We start from the raw sequence: 20,132 nt of genomic DNA on the forward strand, positions 1-20,132 counted from the left end.
CTGTGCAATATGTATGTATGTTTATGTATGTGTACATATATATATATATATATATATATATATATATATATATATATATATATACAGTATATATGTACAGTATATACTGTTTATATGGAAAATAAATGCACACTGTGAATATATTTGATAGAATTTATCGCCTGACAACCCTAATCCCACTCTTCCCCTCCTGCATCACATGCCGAGCGGGCCTCTTTGCCCGCTGCCATGCAGCAACGATAACAAGGTGTCAGAGCCTGGAGTCTTGTGGGCCGTCACTCAGGCCGGGACGCCGTTCCAAGTGGCAACGTTTGTGAGAGGGTGGTGTCAGATTCCTTGTCCTAAATGCCAGCGTTCTTCTGGCGACTCCATCGTCACGTTGACCTCGGAGCCCTCCCACTTCCTTTTTCTGACTTGGCATCGCACGTCACCCCAATCTTATCGAGGCCGCCGGCAACTGTAAAAATGGAAAAAAAAAATATGTGGCACATCATCACTTAACTGGAGCTGTTAACAGTCGGAAGAAGATAACAACAATTGTGGAATAGCACTTTAGAACAGTATTCTACTTCTAATAAGGTAAGTGGATGTCAACTATATCCCATTTAAATCTGACACACATTCCAAGTGATCCTGATCTTTTACAGTGGGGAGAAAAAGTATTTGATACACTGCCGATTTTGCTGGTTTTCCCACTTGCAAAGCATGTAGAGGTCTGTAATTTGTATCATAAGTTCTCTTCAACTGTGAGGGACAGAATCTAATACAAAAAAACAGAAAATCACGTTGTATGATTTTTAAATAATAAATCTGCATTTAATTGCATGAAATAAGTATTTGATACATCACAAAAATCAAACTTAATAGTTGGTACAGAAACCTTTGTTTGCTATTACAGATACCAAATGTTTCCTGTAGTCCTTGACAAGGTTTGCACACACTGCAGCAGGGATTTTGGCCCACTCCTCCATGCAGATCTTCTCCAGAGCCTTCAGGTTTCGGGGCTGCTGCCGGGCAACACGGACTTTCAGCTCCCTCCATAGATTTTCTATCGAGTTCAGATCTGGTGACTGGCTAGGCCACTCCAGGACCTTAAGATGCTTCTTACGGAGCCACTCTTTAGTTGCCTTGGCTGTGTGCTTTGGGTCGTTGTCATGCTGGAAGACCCAGCCATGACCCATCTTCTGGGCTCTCACTGAAGGAAGGAGGTTGTCAGCCAAGATCTGGCGATAGATAGCCCCATCCATCCTCCCCTCAATACGGTGCAGCCGTCCTGTACCCTTGGCAGAGAAGCAGCCCCAAAAAATGATGTTTCCTCCTCCATGTTTCACGATTGGGATGGTGTTCTTGGGGTTGTACTCATCCTTCTTTTTCCTCCAAACACGACGAGCCGAGTTTAGACCAAAAAAGTTCAATTTTGGACTCATCCGACCACATGACCTTCTCCCATTGCTCCTCTGGATCATCCAGATGGTCAATGGTAAACTTCAGACGTGTCTGGACATGCACTGGCTTCAGCAGCGGGACCATGCGTGTGCTGTAGGATTTTAATCCATGACGGCGTAATGTGTTTCCTATGGTTTTCTTCGAGACTGTGGTTCCAGCTCTCTTCAGGTCATTGACCAGGTCCTGCCGTGTAGTTCTGGGCTGATCCCTCACCTTCCTCATGATCAGTGATGCATCACGAGGTGAGAGCTTGCATGGAGCCCCAGAACGAGGCAGATTGACCGTCAACTTGAACTTCTTCCATTTTCTAATAATCGCTCCAACAGTTGTTACCGTCTCACCAAGCTGCTTGCTTATTTTCCTATTGCCCATCCCAGCCTTGTGCAGGTCTATTATTTTATCCCTGATGTCCTTACACAGCTCTTTGGTCTTGGCCATTGTGGAGAGGTTGGAGTTTGTTTGTTTGAGAGTGTGAACAGGTGTCTTTTATACAGGTAACAAGTTCAAACAGGTGCAGTTACTTCTGGTAATGAGTGGAGAACAGGAGGGGTTCTTAAAAAAGAACTAAGAGCCGAAATATGTACTAGTTGGTAATGTATCAAATACTTATTTCATGCAGTTAAATACAAATTTACTATTTAAAAATTATACAATGTGATTTTCTGGATTTTTAAATTAGATTCCGTCCCTCACAGTTGAAGAGAATTTATGATACAAATTACAGACCTCTACATGGCTTGCAATTGGGAAAAAAAACAAAATCGGCAGTGTATCAAATACTTGTTCTCCCCACTGTATATATATAGAGGAATATATATATAATATATAGAGGTAAGTACGCGATAATATCTTGTTAAAATCATGGCGTCTTTAATTATGCTCTCGCGAGCTCTCGCGTCCAGTTAGGGTTTTGCTGTTTAAAAAAAAAAAAAAAAATTAAATGCCCTCCTGTTCAAAATTTTTCTTCCCCCAGAGAATTGAGATTTTAAGATTTACAATGATGTATCACACATGCATAACGGACAATTTGAAATTTGGCGAAATTGGGGGTCTCAGATCGGAACTTCAAGTCACCTGAGTGTTTTCCGCTATATATATATTTCCAATGCTACTGTAAATCTGAATAAATGCAACACACATACACACATTTAAAAAAAAAAAAAAATTTTTAAATTATGGGGCGGGGGCTCTACTTCGCGGTTTTTCACTTATCGCGGCGGGTTCTGGTCCCCATTAACCGCGAAAAACTGTATTGCCTTTTGTATCCTGAAATTTATTTTGTAACAAGAGGCAATATTTTGAGGCGTCTTCACCTGAAAATTCTGTATGTAGAGACGTTCGTAAGTAAAGGTACCACTGTATCCCATTGTCCATTGTTAGTCATTGTGAGTGTGTTCATGAAGGGCTGGTAAGAATTCTTCCAAACCAATGGGTGTATATTTACCCCTCCATATTCGGACTGCAAATTAGTGGCCATGACAAAGCCAAGTCGTCTTCACCTACAGGCAGGAGTGAAAGTGGCTAGAATTTCTTGCCGGAACACCCTGACTCCATTTTTTTTCAATGGTGGGGGGGTGTCAAACCTCCTAAGACCACCGAAATGCAAAAAATCAAGGGTTCAATCCCGGGCTCCAGCCTTCCTGTGTGGCGTTTCCATGTTCTCCCTGTGCCTGCGTTGGTTTTCTCCGGGTACTCCGGTTTCCCCCCACATCACAAAAGCATGCATGGTAGGCTGATCAAACGCTCTAAATTGTCCCTAATTATGACTGTGTGCGCGAGTGGTTGTTCGTCTCCTTGTGCCCTGCGATTGGCTGGCAACTGATTCAGGGTGAACCCCGCATATTGCCCATAATTAGCTGGGATTAGCCCCAGCGCCCCCGTGACCCTCGTGAGAATTAGTGGCTCAGGAAAATGAATGAATGAAAGGATTAACACGTGCATTAGGCTACTGCATTACACTTGAAGAAGGCATAAATGAGAAACTGATTTCCATCCAAAATTGTATTTTTCACTGATTTACAAAATTCCATCCAAAACTCCATTTAATTTTTATTTTGCCCTCATTTCTTCGAATCTAAAAGCAAAACCTCAATTTTAACTATTCAATAACAAAGGATGCACTTTAAAATGGAAGATAATGTAAACGTTGACTTTTTTAAAATAATAGAGATATAGGTAACATACATTAACTAAAAATAAGTACAAATGATATACATTATGCACAGTGAAACGGAATATATTTTGAAGACAAAGCAAACACTTTTTTATTTTTTTATTTATTTTTTATTTTTTAAGTATAAGGAAATAAATAAGTAGCCTTACATAAATCAACTAAAATAAGTCCAAAGTGCACATTAAAATGGAAGATTAAAATAAAATAAACCGAATCAATTCCTTCTTTTCTCTAAAAGATCTGATCAATTTTCCGTTGCATTGCTCCTTTAATTCAACAACCTTGTTTTTTTCCCCTCTATTTGTTGTTCCAAAAAACGGAGGGGGCTCTGTCTGCAAACCGCCCCTCTCAGGCTCCTCCTCCACTCATCTCAGTCCCCTCTTTTGCACCCAACTCGAAATGGGGAGAAAGAATGTGCATTTGAGCCAATCAGAGATAACTATCCTTGCTCATCACGTGTCATTATGTCAGCCATTGGCGTACCGCAAGCAACACGTCATGTATGGAATGGAAATCGTGTACGAAGGAGATGTTTACAAAGCTAAACCTACCGATTAATTCTCTCCGAAAATGATGTCCCTGGTGCCAAATTCACTTGCAAAGATGTGGAAGTACATAAAAATGTTCAGTTAAAGAGGTGGCTTTAGTGTCGAGGGCTGAAAAAGACGAAAAAAAAAACCAAAAAAAACCCGAACCGACCTTAGCATAGCCTTACCTTTTTTATCGACATCTTTTTCTTACGCGACTGACAATGAGATTCTCCTGTTTCAACAAGCTATCCTTTACCACCAGCCCTGTCTTTCCTATATATTATATCCTCTGGTTGTCCTACGTCTCTGACCGTTCTTGGGGGTAATTTATATTTTGTGTAGCGGTCTCAAATGCTACTCAGTGACAGTCAATGAACACTTTTAATATTTTCATTGATAACAAATCTTAATTCTATAATTTATTTACAATTCCCCTTACTAAAGTTTTTTTGTTTTTCAACAGAAAAGGTAACAGTGGCAGTCAGATACTATTTTAATTCTTTTCAGGTCATTCATGGTCAGACAGAAGCAGCACGGCACAACATCACACTAAAAAATAAGCTAAAAATATCAAACTGGCTTATCTCTTTGTTCTCTGAAAGACCATGCCAACCCAACAAAATGTTTACTGCATATGAAATGTGAATGGATTCACCGAGCCGGTGTTAAAAGTCCGCGCAAGTTGATTCATTCTTCACATTTTTTCCTCCCGATATATATATTTATATACCGTATATCAGACATGTCCAAAGTCCGGCCCAGGGGCCAAATGCGGCCCGTGGTCAAGTTTCATCCGGCCCCCAGCCTCTGTCATAAAATCAATAACCTCTGGCCCGCACACAGACCTAATAAATTGGTCAGCAGTACTGCTACCAGCATATCAAGTAGCTTACACACTAAATGCTGCTCCTCATTTACCCACTAAAAGGCAGCAGCACTCTAAGCAACATTACCCCATGTTACCCTTTATTCCCCATTTCTAAAATGGCGACAATCAACAAAAAAAAGAAAGTTGACTGTGACGGCCGACGCTTAAAGGATAGGTGGAATTTGGACTATTCTCTAAAATACGCAACAACTGTGTCTGCGTCATTTGCAAAGAGACAGTCGCTGTTTTCAAAGAGTTCAATGTGAGGGGATATTACCAAACAAGACACGCTGACATGTACGACAAGATTATAGGGAAGATACGTAGCGAGAAATTGAAGCAACTTGAAACTAGTTTAATTTTACAGCAGCAGTATTTCACAAGAGCCCGAGAGTCGAAAGAGAACGCCACAAAGGCTAGTTGCGAGATTGTTGAAATAATTAATTTAGGGCTGTCAAACGATTAAAATTTTTAATCGAGTTAATCACAGTTTAAAAATTAATTAATCGTAATTAATCGCAATTCAAACCATCTATAAAATATGCCATATTTTTCTGTAAATTATTGTTGGAATGGAAAGATAAGACACAAGATGGATATTTACATTTAACATACTGTACATAAGTACTGTATTTGTTTATTATAACAATAAATCAATTAGATGGCATTAACATTAACATTCTGTTAAAGCGATCCACGGATAGAAAGACTTGTAGTTCTTAAAAGAGTTTTAGGAATTTTATATTAAAACCCCTCTTAATGTTTTCGTTTTAAATAAAATTTGTAAAATTTTCAATCAAAAAATAAACTAGTAGGTCGCCATTGTTGTTGTCAATAATTACACAATGCTACTGGTGCTGAAACCCATAAAATCAGTTTCACCCCAGCGCCAGCAGAGGGCGACAAACCACCAAAAAAACACAAGTAACAAGTGGACATGACACTGTACTGTCATTTTAATCTGTTTGAGCGGGGCATGTGCGTTAATTGCGTTAAATATTTTAACATGATAAATTTAAAAAAATTAATTACCACTATTAACGCGATAATTTTGATAGCCCTAAATTAACTAAAAAGACTAATAATAAAGCAAATGTGACACACAGAATGGCTTGCTAAAATTTGCTTAAATATATTGCTCTACGTAATGGACGTCAGCCAAGGTCTGCCCTCCGCATTTTTACCACAACAAATCTGGCCCCCTTTGCAAAAAGTTTGGACACCCCTGCCGTATATGCATGCACCTGTCTTGACCTGCCTGCCCATTTTGGTGCATTTTGAAGCATTCTAAGGGGGTCAAATTGAGCTCAGAGGGGCTGCGGAACAAAGAATAACTATGATAATAATAATAATAATAATAAAACAGAGGAACCACAATAGGTTACCTAAAAAAAACATTGTCACCTGCATGTCCATGCTGTTCAGTTATGATTGTGTTCTAAGTCAAATATAGGTATGTATAGAGATATATGTAACGTGTATGTCTGTATTATATGTGCATTTATATGTAGGGGTGTGTGTTTGAGTGTATGGATAGGGAGGGAGGGGAGGGGGTGGGTGTGGGTTTTATTTATTGTTATTTTTTTCATTTTGGTTGTTGAGGCAAGCACTGGTGTAAATGTTTGAACGGAGCAGGCTGAATTGACTCCAGGAAGAGTAGATGTACCTGTTACAACTAATGGAGATCAAAATAAATACAAATAAATACAAATACAAATCAAATCAAATCAACTTTTATTTGTTTAGACTAAATCACAACAACAGTTATCTCAAGGAGAAAACAAAACATGTTTTAAGGTGCAGTAGCCCTACGCTGGATTTCGACCAACTTGAGCATTGTCGCTTTATTTATTTTTTTGCCCCCCCAGGTAAGACAAATGCCCACCCACACCTGGCATCCTGGTAACATAACTGGGGTAAATACACCAGAATCACTTAATTTATACTGATATTATTGATTATAGTATGAATTTGTTCCTCTATTTTTTGTTAACGTCTAGTAGTGACAGGCAAACATTTTAAGTAAGGCTGCGTTTCCACCTGTTGCCATTCTTTCTCCAGTACGCTTTCTGGATTCTGCGCATGCGCAATACTAACATTTGTGGGGCGGTGAGGAATTTGTTTATTTTCATGGCTGCTGCATGGCTAGCTGCGCAGCAAATGTGCTGCTGTTAGTCTCGCCGATCGCTGGTATATGTCCCGAAATACACTCTCTCAGGACACTCGAAACAACCGCTTAGTAGCAACAGGACAGCTAAGGATCGTTACAGAAAGAAAGGTTTGTATGCTCCAACTTGGTTTTAATGTTGCTAATCGCTACGCTACGAGCCCTCTCACATAATTTACAAAACTACGCGTCTGTATTCTCCTTCTTCAACTAAGTGTTTAATATGTGATGGCTAAGTGGACAATACCATTTGTATCTACTGTGGATTTTGATCCGCATTTCAAGCGTTGTTCCTTTAAATTACGCCGGGCCTTGCTAAAACATTTGGTAGTACAGTATTGGTTTTAACTTGAAGTGTCACCGATCCGATCACGTCAATTTCAGAGTAAAGGAGGAAGATTGTTTTTTAAAAATGTATTTATTTATTTATTTATTTAAAAAAAAAAAAAAAAGTATTAACTAATTGGCTGCCATTGACTGTGATAGACGTCCAATCCATTTAGAGTGGGTGGGTTGGCCGCGATCGTTCATTGATGAGAGTGGAATTTAGTGAGAGTGGAATTTAGTGTGGTGTGTTTACTATGTAGACTCTTTGAATTGTGTCTTGCAGTGAGTCTGTGAACTGTGAATCTCAACTTTTAGACTACCCGGAGGAAGGTCTCAAAAACTCTCAGAAAACACCTAGACCCTAGAAGGGGGTCGCAAAGTTGCAGATGAAATGGGCAATCATTTTTTCTCATCCATCCAAATTTGACTCGTATTTCAGCTTTCCAGACCTGCTCTGTATCGACTGTAACGCCTCTCTGGCGAGGAAGAGTGAGTGATAGAGCCTCCCTGAAGGCTGAAACCCAAGGAGCAGGATGTCTATCGCCAGCACCCCCACAAGCAATGACGCCTGCTTAAGCATTGTGCATAGCCTGATGTGCCACAGACAGGGCGGGGAGAGCGAGAGCTTTGCCAAACGAGCCATTGAGAGCCTGGTCAAAAAGCTCAAGGAGAAGAAGGATGAATTAGACTCCCTCATCACGGCCATCACGACCAACGGAGCGCATCCCAGCAAGTGTGTGACCATACAGCGAACTTTAGACGGACGTCTACAGGTTACCGTCGTAGCCAATCAACAGTTCCACTCATAGCCTTGCTGGAATTATAATAACACAATTTTGTTTTAGGTCGCGGGACGTAAAGGTTTCCCCCACGTGGTCTATGCACGACTATGGAGATGGCCCGATCTGCACAAGAATGAGTTAAAACACGTCAAATACTGCCAGTATGCCTTTGACCTCAAATGTGACAATGTTTGCGTCAATCCGTACCATTATGAGAGAGTGGTGTCTCCAGGCATTGGTAGGTGCACACACTAAACAATTTATGTTTTGTTTTTACTATTTTAAAAGGGGACTCATAAGGGAAAATTTTTAGCGTGTCTGCCCAAACACCGAATGTTTTGTGATCTACCTGTTTCTGAAAATGTGGCTTTGTGACAACAAATTGTTTTTTTTTTGGAGTTAGTCAATATTGCCTGATTATGGCACAAAAAGTCAGGCTAATTTACATGAAACTGTATCCACACCGAGGTTTCACCAGGTGATGAGGTCAGAGGTCAGAAAAGGAATTTCACAATAACCTGTTTCATACTCATGAATTGTGGCGATGCTTTGAATTTGACTTCTTCGGTGGAGTTCTCTGTTGTGTCTGAGTGCTCCTCTAGTTTTTGTTGGATAGTTTATTGCATGTGTCACATTGCTGATTTCTCACATCAGCTCATGCATATTATGTCTAGAAATGTTTCAAATGTACAGTACATAGTTACAATTGCTAATATGTTGACCTAGTATAAATTCCATCAGCTTTTTCAATGAAAAAAATATGACGCAATTTTTCATTTCTTCACAGACTTATCAGGGCTGACACTTTCAACCTCAGGTATGTTGTTTTAGATGTTATTTTGTCTAATGGTAGTTATGTTGATCTAGGCCAGTGCTTCTCAATTATTTTGTGATTTACCCCCCCCCAAAGAGACATAAATGTTTAGCGCCCCCCCAAATTCTCCGTTATTATAAGTACATCTCATCATAACATTGTGTACTTTTTAAAATAAAAAAGAAAGTAGTATAGATAAATTTACAATAGAATATAATGTTATTAACATTTTTTTCTTGGTAACAGAAAAGACTTAAAGCGCATTACTTTGCCTGAATTTAAAAAAAAAAAAAAAAGTCACATCCAAACTGTAAAGATACACTCAAGGTATATTTTTTGACTATTTAATACTGAAAAATAAAATTTAATAAAATCAATAAATAATAATAAATTCAAATTGATTAGCAACATTAACTCATGATAACAATATGCCAATTCATTTGACCGAAAAAACAAAATTTAACAACAAAAACAACAGTGTCATTGGACAGAGGGACAGTTTTTATTTTTGTTATTTTGCAATAAGCAACTTGGTATGCCACCTTATATGATGCTGACAGTGCTTGCTGGTTTACTGATGTCACACTGACAAAGCAGGATGATTGTTGGCAATATTCGGCCCTTCTTTGCTGAAAAAAATCAAGCAGCTCATCAATGTGATTGGGGTCTAATGTTTTTAAGTGACGTCTTAATTGATTTAGCTTCTTGCTGTGCATTGCAAACATATTTAGACACAGACTGGTCTTTCCTCGTCTCCCACTGTATTAAAAGTCAAAGCCAAAAGGCAAACGCTGCAAGCGCTTTGTCATATTCCCTCGTCTTAGCTCCTCATATCTCCAGCGCTCTTTGCCGTGTGCTCGTTTGGTTAAAAAATACTGTGCACACTCTGAAAATGATAGCGCCACTGCCGCCCACTGAGTGGATGTGGAATTGCACTTTATTCTAGTACGGCAAGAGGTACCCCGAGGTCACATGTGCCACCCCTGGTATCGCTCTGCGCCCCCCTAGGGGGGCCTGCTCCACTATTTGAGAAGTACTGATATAGACAATCTACAGTATGCTTGTTGTTTATGCTCACCAGGTCCACTCATGGTAAAAGATGAATACGACTACGACAACCAGCAATCTCACCCTGGTGCCGAAAGCCACCTGCAGACCATCCAGCATCCTCCGTCTAGGCCCGGCCCGCCAGAGACATTCAGCAGCCCCTCACTTCTCCCTCCACCAGAGGGAAATGGCTCGGCTTCAACCTCTGCCTTCTCCTCTATCAGCGTGGGGCCCTCAAGTGAGGCCTAAGTGCTCTCAAGCATTCTACTGGTAGGATTGTTTGAAGTGAGTAAGACAACATTTATATTTTACAGATTCCACTCCAAACTGGAGCAGAAACAGCAGCTTCAACCCTGCAGGTCCACCGCATCAAAATGGCCACTTGCAGCACCATACGCCCATGCCTCACACTGGACATTACTGTACGTGTATAGATATGTTGCCTATTTTTATAACTGTTATTTGTCCCTTTTAAAGGGGACCAATATAATGACTACATTTTTACTCCCACAGGGTCTGTTAGCAATGAAATAGCATTCCAGCCACCAATATCCAACCACCCAGGTGAGTTAGAAACCCATTTTCCCCCTTAATACTTTTTATGTTATCAACCAATTTTACCCACTTGCTTTTTTATAAATGGCAGCTCCAGAGTACTGGTGCTCCATCGCGTACTTTGAGATGGATATTCAGGTCGGAGAGACGTTCAAGGTGCCCTCCACATGCCCGATAGTGACTGTGGATGGCTACGTGGATCCCTCCGGAGGTGACCGCTTCTGTCTCGGCCAGCTCAGCAATGTCCACAGGACGGAAAACATTGAGAGGGCCAGGTACTTGACCACATTCATGTGATATTTAACCCTTTCATGCATGAATTATGATATTTTCTCTAAATGTTTTATTAAATTCATATTGGACAGGGGTCTCAAACGTACGGCCTAGGGACCAATTACGGCCTACAGTACAATGTTTAGCGGCCCCTATTATACATCTAACTGTAGTATTAGTGTTTTTCGCTTGTTTTGCGATGAGCAATAATCTTAGATAAAATGAAAGATGTGAAGGATCAATTTTAGGAAAAAAATAGATAATAAAAATAACACATTTAAAAAGCCTTGAGTAATAAAACATTAACCGTAAATCTAAATAAATACAAAATAAAACTTCAAAAACTTAATTTAAACAAATAGCGTACCACACGTAACACATCACCTTTGCTCATTATTATTCATGATGTTAGCAACTGTTGCTAGGGGGGGGTCAAACTAGCGTTTGTCCCTTATGCTAGATGCATGTAAATAGTCTACGAACGAGTTGTTTACTGACCTAACCGACCAATTCTGTCTGAAAATGTCGTCCCTGGTGTCAAATCTTCTGGTAAAGATGTGGAAGAACATACAAATGTTCAGTTAAAGAATGGCTTCAGTGTTGAGGGCTGAAAAATACGGGAAAAATAGCTGATGTGATCCAGAGCTTTTTGATCGACACCTTTTTCTTGTGTGCATTGTGTTACGCCACTGACAATGAGATTCTCCTGTTTCAACAAACTATTCTTTACCACCATATGCCCTGTCTTTCTTATATATTATATCCTCTGGTTGTCTTACGTCTCTGACCTTTCTTGGGGGTAATTTAAATTGCTATCTTTGTGTAGCGATCGCAAATGCTACTCGGTGACAGTTAATTTTTTTCACTGATAAGAAATCTTAATTCTATTAATCTATTTACACTTCCCTTTTACTAAGGTTATTTCTTTACAACAGAAAAGGTAAAGCTGTTAAATCTAGATCCTACCTGTTGGCATGAACAGGCTTACTACAAAAAGACCAAGGCCAAACACGGCTAATTTATTTAAATATCCGTATTTTACAAAACATTAATGTTGTGATATATAAATAAAATTTTAATTTTTTCAGGTCATTCATTGTCAGACAAAAGCAGCACGGCAAAATGCCATGCTAAAAAAAAGGAAAAATATCAAAATGGCTTACCTCTTCGGGGTAGGCTGTGGCAGGCAATGGATCAGGATTTTGATCTGTAGGACCATGGCCCCCAACAAAATGTTTACGCCATGTGAAGGTGAAAGGCTTCACCTTGCTGGCGATAAACTGGTCTTTTGAACGTCCGCACAGGTTGATCTATTGTTCACATTTTTTCCCTCTGAGTTTTTAGTCTACAAGTTCTATAGCAGCAGTGTTTACTCGGCATGTTCTCTTTTTTGTTGAAAGATTACCGGCAGAAAGCAAGCAGTACTAGCATTGGTTGTATGTGCATGTGTTGACCCCCTTCTGGTTTACAATGGTGGCGTCATGCAGCCTTGCAGTTTAAAAATATTATTTTTGTGGTACGCTATTGTAATAAATTGAAAAGAAAAAGATACAGTGATCCCTCGTTTTTTCCCCAATGTATAATAATAAAAAAAAAACAAAACAACAAAAAAAACCTTATATTTATATTTGAATAATTGTTTTTTAAGCACGGCAAATGTAATAATTATGATATGAGTTATTTACAAAAAGGAAAGCAATCTGTACATGTATACATGCATATATCGTAACATTTTAAATGAAGTACTGTATTTTTTTAATTAAAAAAAAAATCCGCTATGGACTGAGGGCGCGACGTTTGAAGCGATCACTGTACACTCAAATAATAATTTTATTGATCTTTTGATTTGTATTTATAAATCTCTTGTGACCACACACAGCTTAACTCATTGGCTGTGCTATTGACGACAATAGACATCCGATCCATTTTAACTGAGAATTCCCAATTGAAATGGATTGGAAAACAGTTCCAGGATGAACATACTGTATAAACCCTACAAAATTCAAATTAAAAGAAGCAAAGGGAAGATTCTTTGTCATGCACTCAGCCTATTTTTCGCTGTCATCCTCAGACTCCATATCGGCAAAGGTGTGCAGCTAGAATGCAAAGGAGAAGGAGACGTTTGGGTCCGCTGCTTAAGCGACCACGCCGTGTTTGTGCAGAGCTACTACCTGGACCGAGAGGCGGGACGTGCGCCCGGGGATGCTGTTCACAAGATCTACCCCAGTGCTTACATTAAAGTGAGACAAAAGCTTTCGATCGCTTCTCGATGTTCTGCTCGAGTTTTGCCTCAACCTCCCCGCGTTTGTCACTGCAGGTGTTTGACCTGCGTCAGTGCCACAGGCAGATGCAGCAGCAGGCAGCCACAGCACAGGCTGCGGCAGCGGCTCAGGCTGCAGCAGTGGCTGGGAATATACCTGGTCCAGGTTCCGTGGGCGGCATTGCTCCCGCTATCAGTGAGTGTGTTACTCTAAAGGGGTTACCTCCCCTTTGTGAAAACAAAGCCCGCAAGTGTTTTAAAACCCAGCAGTACCACAGATTGCCACTGTGGGCTGACTTTAAAACAGAGCAACTTTACACTGCAAATGTAATTATGTCTTACCAAGATTAATTTTCTTAAAACAAGATGGAGAAAATGATTTCACTAGATTTGAGTGTTAAAGACTAGTTAACAGATTAATGCGTCAGATTAGTCCATTTACATTAAGTAAATATTATTCTTATTAAGCCCATACATCTAAAAGTTGGTCATTGGTCACACTTAAATCAAGAAAAAATGCTTTCCAATAACGTTTTAACAATATCTATTCTTGAATTAAGAACATTTGACATTTCAAAGCTTTTAAAATAATTTGCTTAAAATAAGTCTGTTAAGCCTATTTTCAACTAGCTATTTTTCTTATTTCAAGAAATCAGAGTAAAATTTACTTTTAAAAAATTTCTTGCACTGACAGATAATTTGCACCAAAAACAAGGAGGTGTGTTTATGCAGTGTACATAGTCCTATTCGCTTTGATTGATAGAGTTCTGTTGGTCATTAAAAAGCCTCAAAAAGTATTGAATTAAAATTTGTGTAATTAAGGTCTTAAATTTTCTTAAGTTGGCTGTGAAATAGTTATTAAATTTCTGCACAGTACGTTAAACCCTTTCAGGGGAAGTGGTCATTACTGTGGCCATCTATTATAAAATTGACCTATAACCTTTTATAGAGCAACAGACAAACCGTCTAGTTTTTGCTTAAAAAAATTGCTATTATTTACATTATTATAATGGTAAATAGACGTACTTGTATAGTGCCTTTCCACCATAAAGGCACTCAAAGTGCTTTGACACTACTGGTATATGCTCTTTTACCTTCTGGTGACATAGCATCAGGAGCAATGTGGGGTTCAGTATCTTGCTCAAGGATACTTAGATGAGCCACCAGGGTAGGCAATTGAACCCACAACCTCTTGGTTGGGCAACAACTACTCTACCACTGAACCATACCAACCCTAATTAGTTATAATAATAAATTAATTTACAAATGAATACATCTTAAACTAAATACAAATTAAATAAAAACAGAAATATACACTGGTTACCCCAAGTGATGCTAAAGTATTTTTTTCCCCTATTGTTGCATGACTTTGATGGCAATAGAAGTCCAATTTATTAAATTTGGGAAGATGGGCTGTGATTACTCATGTTTCAGTGCCATTGATGGCGCTAGACATCCAATCCATTTTGACTAGGAGTGGCGACTGAAAAAAAACAAAAAAACAAAAAAACCCCTTATGTACCATTTTACCATTTATGGAACTGACTGAGCGCCGATGTCCTCCCACGCAGGTTTGTCGGCCGCAGCAGGCATCGGGGTGGATGATCTGCGGCGGCTGTGTATCCTGCGCATGAGCTTCGTCAAGGGCTGGGGGCCCGACTACCCCCGGCAAAGCATAAAGGAGACCCCCTGCTGGATCGAGATCCACCTCCACCGTGCTCTGCAGTTGCTGGACGAGGTGCTTCACACCATGCCCATCGCAGACCCACAGCCTCTTGACTAAACAAATCATTTGAAGACTGCCCTATGAGTAGTGCGGAAGGCAACGGGTCAGGCGCATGGAATAGAAGCAAGGACAAACATGGCAGTCACAATAGCACAGTGACGCAATTAGTACTGTGATGCACAATGGATGTTTTTAAAGGTACTGACAAGCGCTCAAAAATGAGTGAATGAAACATCCAGTGTTCATACCAAAAGTACACGCCATCTCAATAAATTTGAACATGGTGGAAAGGAAAGATTTATTGAACAATTTTTTTTCAATTTGTACCTCATCTCCATCCATTTCCTAGAATATTCTATGAAAATACAGCAATGACCAAAGGTATTTTACTTTCACTTCTTTATGAATATGAATTAAAAATATTTTTAACAAAATAAGTGTTCAGTTATGATTGACACCACATTAAGAGTAAACCCAAAAATATCCATATGAAGGTAACATTTTTGATTTACCACTATACAGTTTTCTATAGACAAACAACTTATTTCATGATACATAAACTTTTTCCTCATCTGGACTGCTGTCAAATCATGTCTTCTGATTTATTGTTCTTTAAAATCAAATGTAATACTTTTTGTAATAGTTCTTTTGAACTGGTGCCCATAGTATTTAATGTATTAGGTATGTCATGCTGATCACAGCAAACCGAAGAAAACCCACCCAACTATAGTAACTAATTACCATATTATTAACAAAAACCTTTAGAAAAATGTTAGTAGTAGTAGTAGTAGTAGTAGTAGTGTATTTCTTTAATTCTGCATTAGCACAGCCTAATGATATGAGTACAGTGCATTCCCGTTGATTTCCAGATTTGGGTAATCAATGTCCATTATCTACGAAGGACGCCTTTGTACTTTCTGCTGAGAAAACTAATGGCACTAAAATTGGTGGGGAAAAACAATTAAGGTACTATAATAACTAACCTTGCATGTGGGCAAGGAGAACTATTATAAATGGATTACTGCTTGTGAGAAAAATGTTTGTATTTATTCTTGAGTGTGATACCATTCCAATGTATTGGTCTGAATTCCATCCATCCATCCATTATCTTCTGCTTAGTCCGGGGTCGGGTCGCAGGGGCAGCAGCTTTAGCAGGGAAGCCCAGACTTCCCTCTCCCCAGCCACTTCAGCCAGCTCCTCCGGCGGGATTCCAAGGCGTTCCCAGGCCAGCCGAGCGACATAGTCTCTCCAGCGTGTCCTGGGTCGACCCCGGGGCCTACCGCCGGTGGGACATGCCCGGAACACCTCTCCCAGGAGGCGTCCAGGAGGCATCCGAACCAGATGCCCGAGCCACCTCAACTGGCTCCTCTCAACGCGGAGAAGTAGCGGCTCGACACCAAGCCCCTCCCGGATGACCGAGCTTCTCACCCTATCTCTAAGGGAGAGCCCGGACACCCTGCGGAGGAAACTCATTTCGGCCGCTTGTATCCGGGATCTTGTTCTTTTGGTCACGACCCACAGCTCGTGACCATAGGTGAGGGTAGGAACGTAGATCGACCGGTAAATCAAGAGCTTCGCCTTTTGGCTCAGCTCCTTCACCACCACAACGGACCGGTGCAGAGTCGGCATCACTGCAGACGCTGCACCGATCCGCCTGTCAATCTCCCGCTCCCTCCCACCCTCACTCGTGAACAAGACACCAAGATACTTGAACTCCTCCACTTGGGGCAGGATCTCATCCCTGACCCGGAGAGGGCATGCCACCCTTTTCCGGCTGAGGACCATGGTCTCGGATTTGGAGGTGCTGATCTTCATCCTAACCGCTTCACACTCAGCTGCGAACCGCCCCAGTGAGAGTTGGAGGTCACGACTTGATGAAGCCAACAGCACCACATCACCTGCAAAAAGCAGAGATGCAATGCTGAGGCCACCTAACTGGACACCCTCAACGCTTCGGCTGCGCCTAGAAATTCTGTCCATAAAAATTATGAACAGAATCGGTGACAAAGGGCAGCCTTGGCGGAGTCCAATCCTCACTGGGAACGAATTCGACTTACTGCCGGCAATGCGGACCAGACTCTGACACCGGTCGTACAGGGACCCAACAGCCCTTACCAAGGGGCTCGGTACCCCGTACTCCCGGAGCACCCTCCACAGGACTCCCCTAGGCACACGGTCGAACGCCTTCTCCAAATCCACAAAACACAGGTAGACTGGTTGGGCGAACTCCAATGCACCCTCGAGGACCCTGCCGAGGGTGTAAAGCTGGTCCACTGTTCCACGGCCGGGACGAAAACCACACTGCTCCTCCTGAATCCGAGATTCGACTTCCCGAAGGACCCTCCTCTCCAGCACCCCTGAATAGACTTTACCGGGGAGGCTGAGGAGTGTGATCCCTCTATAATTGGAACACACCCTCCGGTCCCCCTTTTTAAAAAGGGGGACCACCACCCCGGTCTGCCAATCCAGAGGCACTGTCCCCGATGTCCACGTGATGTTGTAGAGGCGTGTCAGCCACGACAGCCCTACAACATCCAGAGCCTTTAGGAACTCCGGGCGGATCTCATCTACCCCCGGGGCCTTGCCACCGAGGAGCTTACCAACCGCCTCAGTGACTTCAACCCCAGAGATGGAAGAGCCCACCTCAGAGTCCCCAGACTCTGCTTCCTCAAAGGAAGGCGTGTCGGTGGAATTGAGGAGGGCTTCGAAGTATTCTCCCCACCGACTCACGACGTCCCGAGTCGAGGTCAGCAGTACACCATCTTCACTATACACAGTGTTAATGGTGCACTGCTTTCCTCTCCTCAGACGCCGGAGGGTGGACCAGAATTTCCTCGAAGCCGTCCGGAAGTCGTTTTCCATGGCCTCGCCGAACTCCTCCCATGTCCGAGTTTTTGCCTCGGCGACCGCCGAAGCCGCAGTCCGCTTGGCCAGCCGGTACCTGTCAGCTGCCTCCAGAGTCCCACAGGCCAAAAAGGCCCGATAGGCCTCCTTCTTCAGCTTGACGGCATCCCTTACCGCTGGTGTCCACCAGTGGGTTCAGGGATTGCCGCCACGACAGGCACCAACCACCTTACGGCCACAGCTCCGATCGGCCGCCTCAACAATGGAGGTGCGGAACATGGCCCACTCGGACTCAATGTCCCCCACCTCCCCCGGGACAAGGGAGAAGTTCTGCCGGAGGTGGGTGTTGAAACTCTTTCTGACAGGGGATTCCGCCAGACGTTCCCAGCAGACCCTCACAATACGTTTGGGCCTGCCGGGTCTGGCCAGCAACTTCCCCCGCCATCGGAGCCAACACACCACCAGGTGGTGATCAGTTGACAGCTCCGCCCCTCTCTTCACCCGAGTGTCCAAAACGTGGCCGCAAGTCCGATGACACGATTACAAAGTCGATCATTGAACTGCGGCCTAGGGCGTCCTGGTGCCAAGTGCACATATGGACACCCCTATGTTTGAACATGGTGTTCGTTATGGACAAACCGTGACGAGCACAGAAGTCCAGTAACAGAACACCACTCGGGTTCTGATCAGGGGGGCCGTTCCTCCCAATCACGCCCCTCCAGGTCTCACTGTCATTGCCCACGTGAGCGTTGAAGTCCCCCAGTAGAACGAGGGAGTCCGCAGAGGGGGCGCTCTCCAGCACACCCTCCAAGGATTCCAAAAAGGGTGGGTATTCTGAGCTGCTGTTCGGTGCATAAGCGCAAACAACAGTCAGAACCCGTCCCCCCAACCGAAGGCGGAGGAAGGCTACCCTCTCGTCCACCAGGGTAAACCCCAACGTACAGGCACCAAGCTGTGGAGCAATAAGTATGCCCACACCTGCTCGGCGCCTCTCACCGTGGGCAACTCCAGAGTGGAAGAGAATCCAACCCCTCTCGAGAGGATTGGTACCAGAACCCAAGCTGTGTGTGGAGGAGAGTCCGACTATATCTAGTTGGAACTTCTCTGCCTCACACACCAGCTCAGGCTCCTTCCCTGCCAGAGAGGTGACATTCCATGTCCCAAGAGTTAGCTTCTGCAGCTGGGGGTTGGACCGCCAAGGCCCCCGCCTTTGGCTGCCGCCCAACTCTCTGCGCACCTGACCCCTTTGGCCCCTCCCACAGGTGGTGAGCCCATGGGAAGGGGAACTCATGTTACCTTTTCGGGCTGTGCCCGGCCGGGCCCCATGGAGACAGGTCCGGCCACCAGATGCTTGCCTTCGAGCCCCACCTCCAGGCCTGGCTCCAGAGGGGGGCCCCGGTAACCCGCGTCCGGGCAAGGGAAACTGGAGTTCATTTATTTTTCTCATCATAAGGGGTCATTTTGAGCCGTGCTTAGTCTGGCCCCTCACCTAGGACCTGTTTGCCCAATTCCCCAATCCTAAAGTCTCCAAATTGGATTTTATTTTATTTTTTTAAATGAAAAACACTTCTAGGCCACAAATATAGGACAATCAAGTGTAAAAAGCGCTGTCAAAACAGGGTGAACATCTATTACTGCAATGCAAAATCAGTTTTGTCCCAAAGCAAACTGAGTGGAAATAAAAGCCATATACATGTCAAACAGTCATTTAAGTGTTATTCTGAGTGCCACATAGATTTTTAATGGCTTTTGAATCTACCAGTAGTTGGATGAAATGGCTGTCTTTAACTGACAGGTATCGCAGTATTTTCTAGGAATGTCCAGATTACATTTTTTTTTTGCACCATAGTCCGTGTCACCTGATTTTGAGGACCTGTCAATAATGAGTCCTGATTCGATACATCCAAAATGTATTGAGGAGGATAAAAAGCACAACCAAATGTCTTTTTTCCCCCAATTTGAACAAAGCAATCACAATATTATAGCCACATTTAAGTGTCTTTAGTAAGCAGTGTTGTCTACGAATTACAAATCTGCCCCCTTTTTTTTTTTTTTTCAAATCAGTTGTGCATCACTAAATAAGACTCTTAGTCAAACTGGATTGGATGCCCGTTACACTCAATGGCAGCCACTGAGTTACAATTTACAAATAAAAATACATTTTAAAAACCCCATTTTTTTTTTTTTTTTTTTTTTACCCGATTCAAATTCACTGAAAATGATGTGATTTGGCCCAATTGATTACCAAATATCTGTATCCCCGTGGAAGTCTTAAATAATTTAAATAATTTGACTTCTAAAATCTCATAAAAGGTCTTAA

The 20,132-nt window shown here is 42.2% G+C and overlaps 1 protein-coding gene across 1 annotated transcript; it reads left to right on the forward strand.

Annotated features, from left to right (window-relative positions):
- Positions 1-7,092: 7,092 nt before the first annotated feature.
- Positions 7,093-15,405, forward strand: smad4a (SMAD family member 4a). Its single transcript, XM_057819544.1, has 11 exons — positions 7,093-7,295; positions 7,795-8,284; positions 8,357-8,531; positions 9,081-9,110; positions 10,189-10,392; positions 10,469-10,576; positions 10,668-10,718; positions 10,801-10,984; positions 13,054-13,222; positions 13,300-13,438; positions 14,814-15,405. The coding sequence occupies exons 2-11, from the start codon at positions 8,045-8,047 to the stop codon at positions 15,023-15,025; spliced, it is 1,512 nt and encodes a 503-aa protein (XP_057675527.1). The 5' UTR covers positions 7,093-7,295; positions 7,795-8,044; the 3' UTR covers positions 15,026-15,405.
- The last annotated feature ends 4,727 nt before the right edge of the window (positions 15,406-20,132 follow it).

This window comes from Corythoichthys intestinalis, chromosome 17 (assembly GCF_030265065.1).
Source record: "Corythoichthys intestinalis isolate RoL2023-P3 chromosome 17, ASM3026506v1, whole genome shotgun sequence".
Taxonomy (NCBI): Eukaryota; Metazoa; Chordata; class Actinopteri; order Syngnathiformes; family Syngnathidae; genus Corythoichthys; species Corythoichthys intestinalis.

Coding starts and splice junctions, on each gene's coding strand:
- smad4a (XM_057819544.1), top strand. CDS start 8,045: ATGTCTATCGCCAGCACCCCCACAAGCAATGACGCCTGCTTAAGCATT. Junction 9,111..10,188: donor GCTGACACTTTCAACCTCAG/GTATGTTGTTTT, acceptor TATGCTCACCAG/GTCCACTCATGGTAAAAGAT. Junction 10,719..10,800: donor ACCAATATCCAACCACCCAG/GTGAGTTAGAAA, acceptor TATAAATGGCAG/CTCCAGAGTACTGGTGCTCC.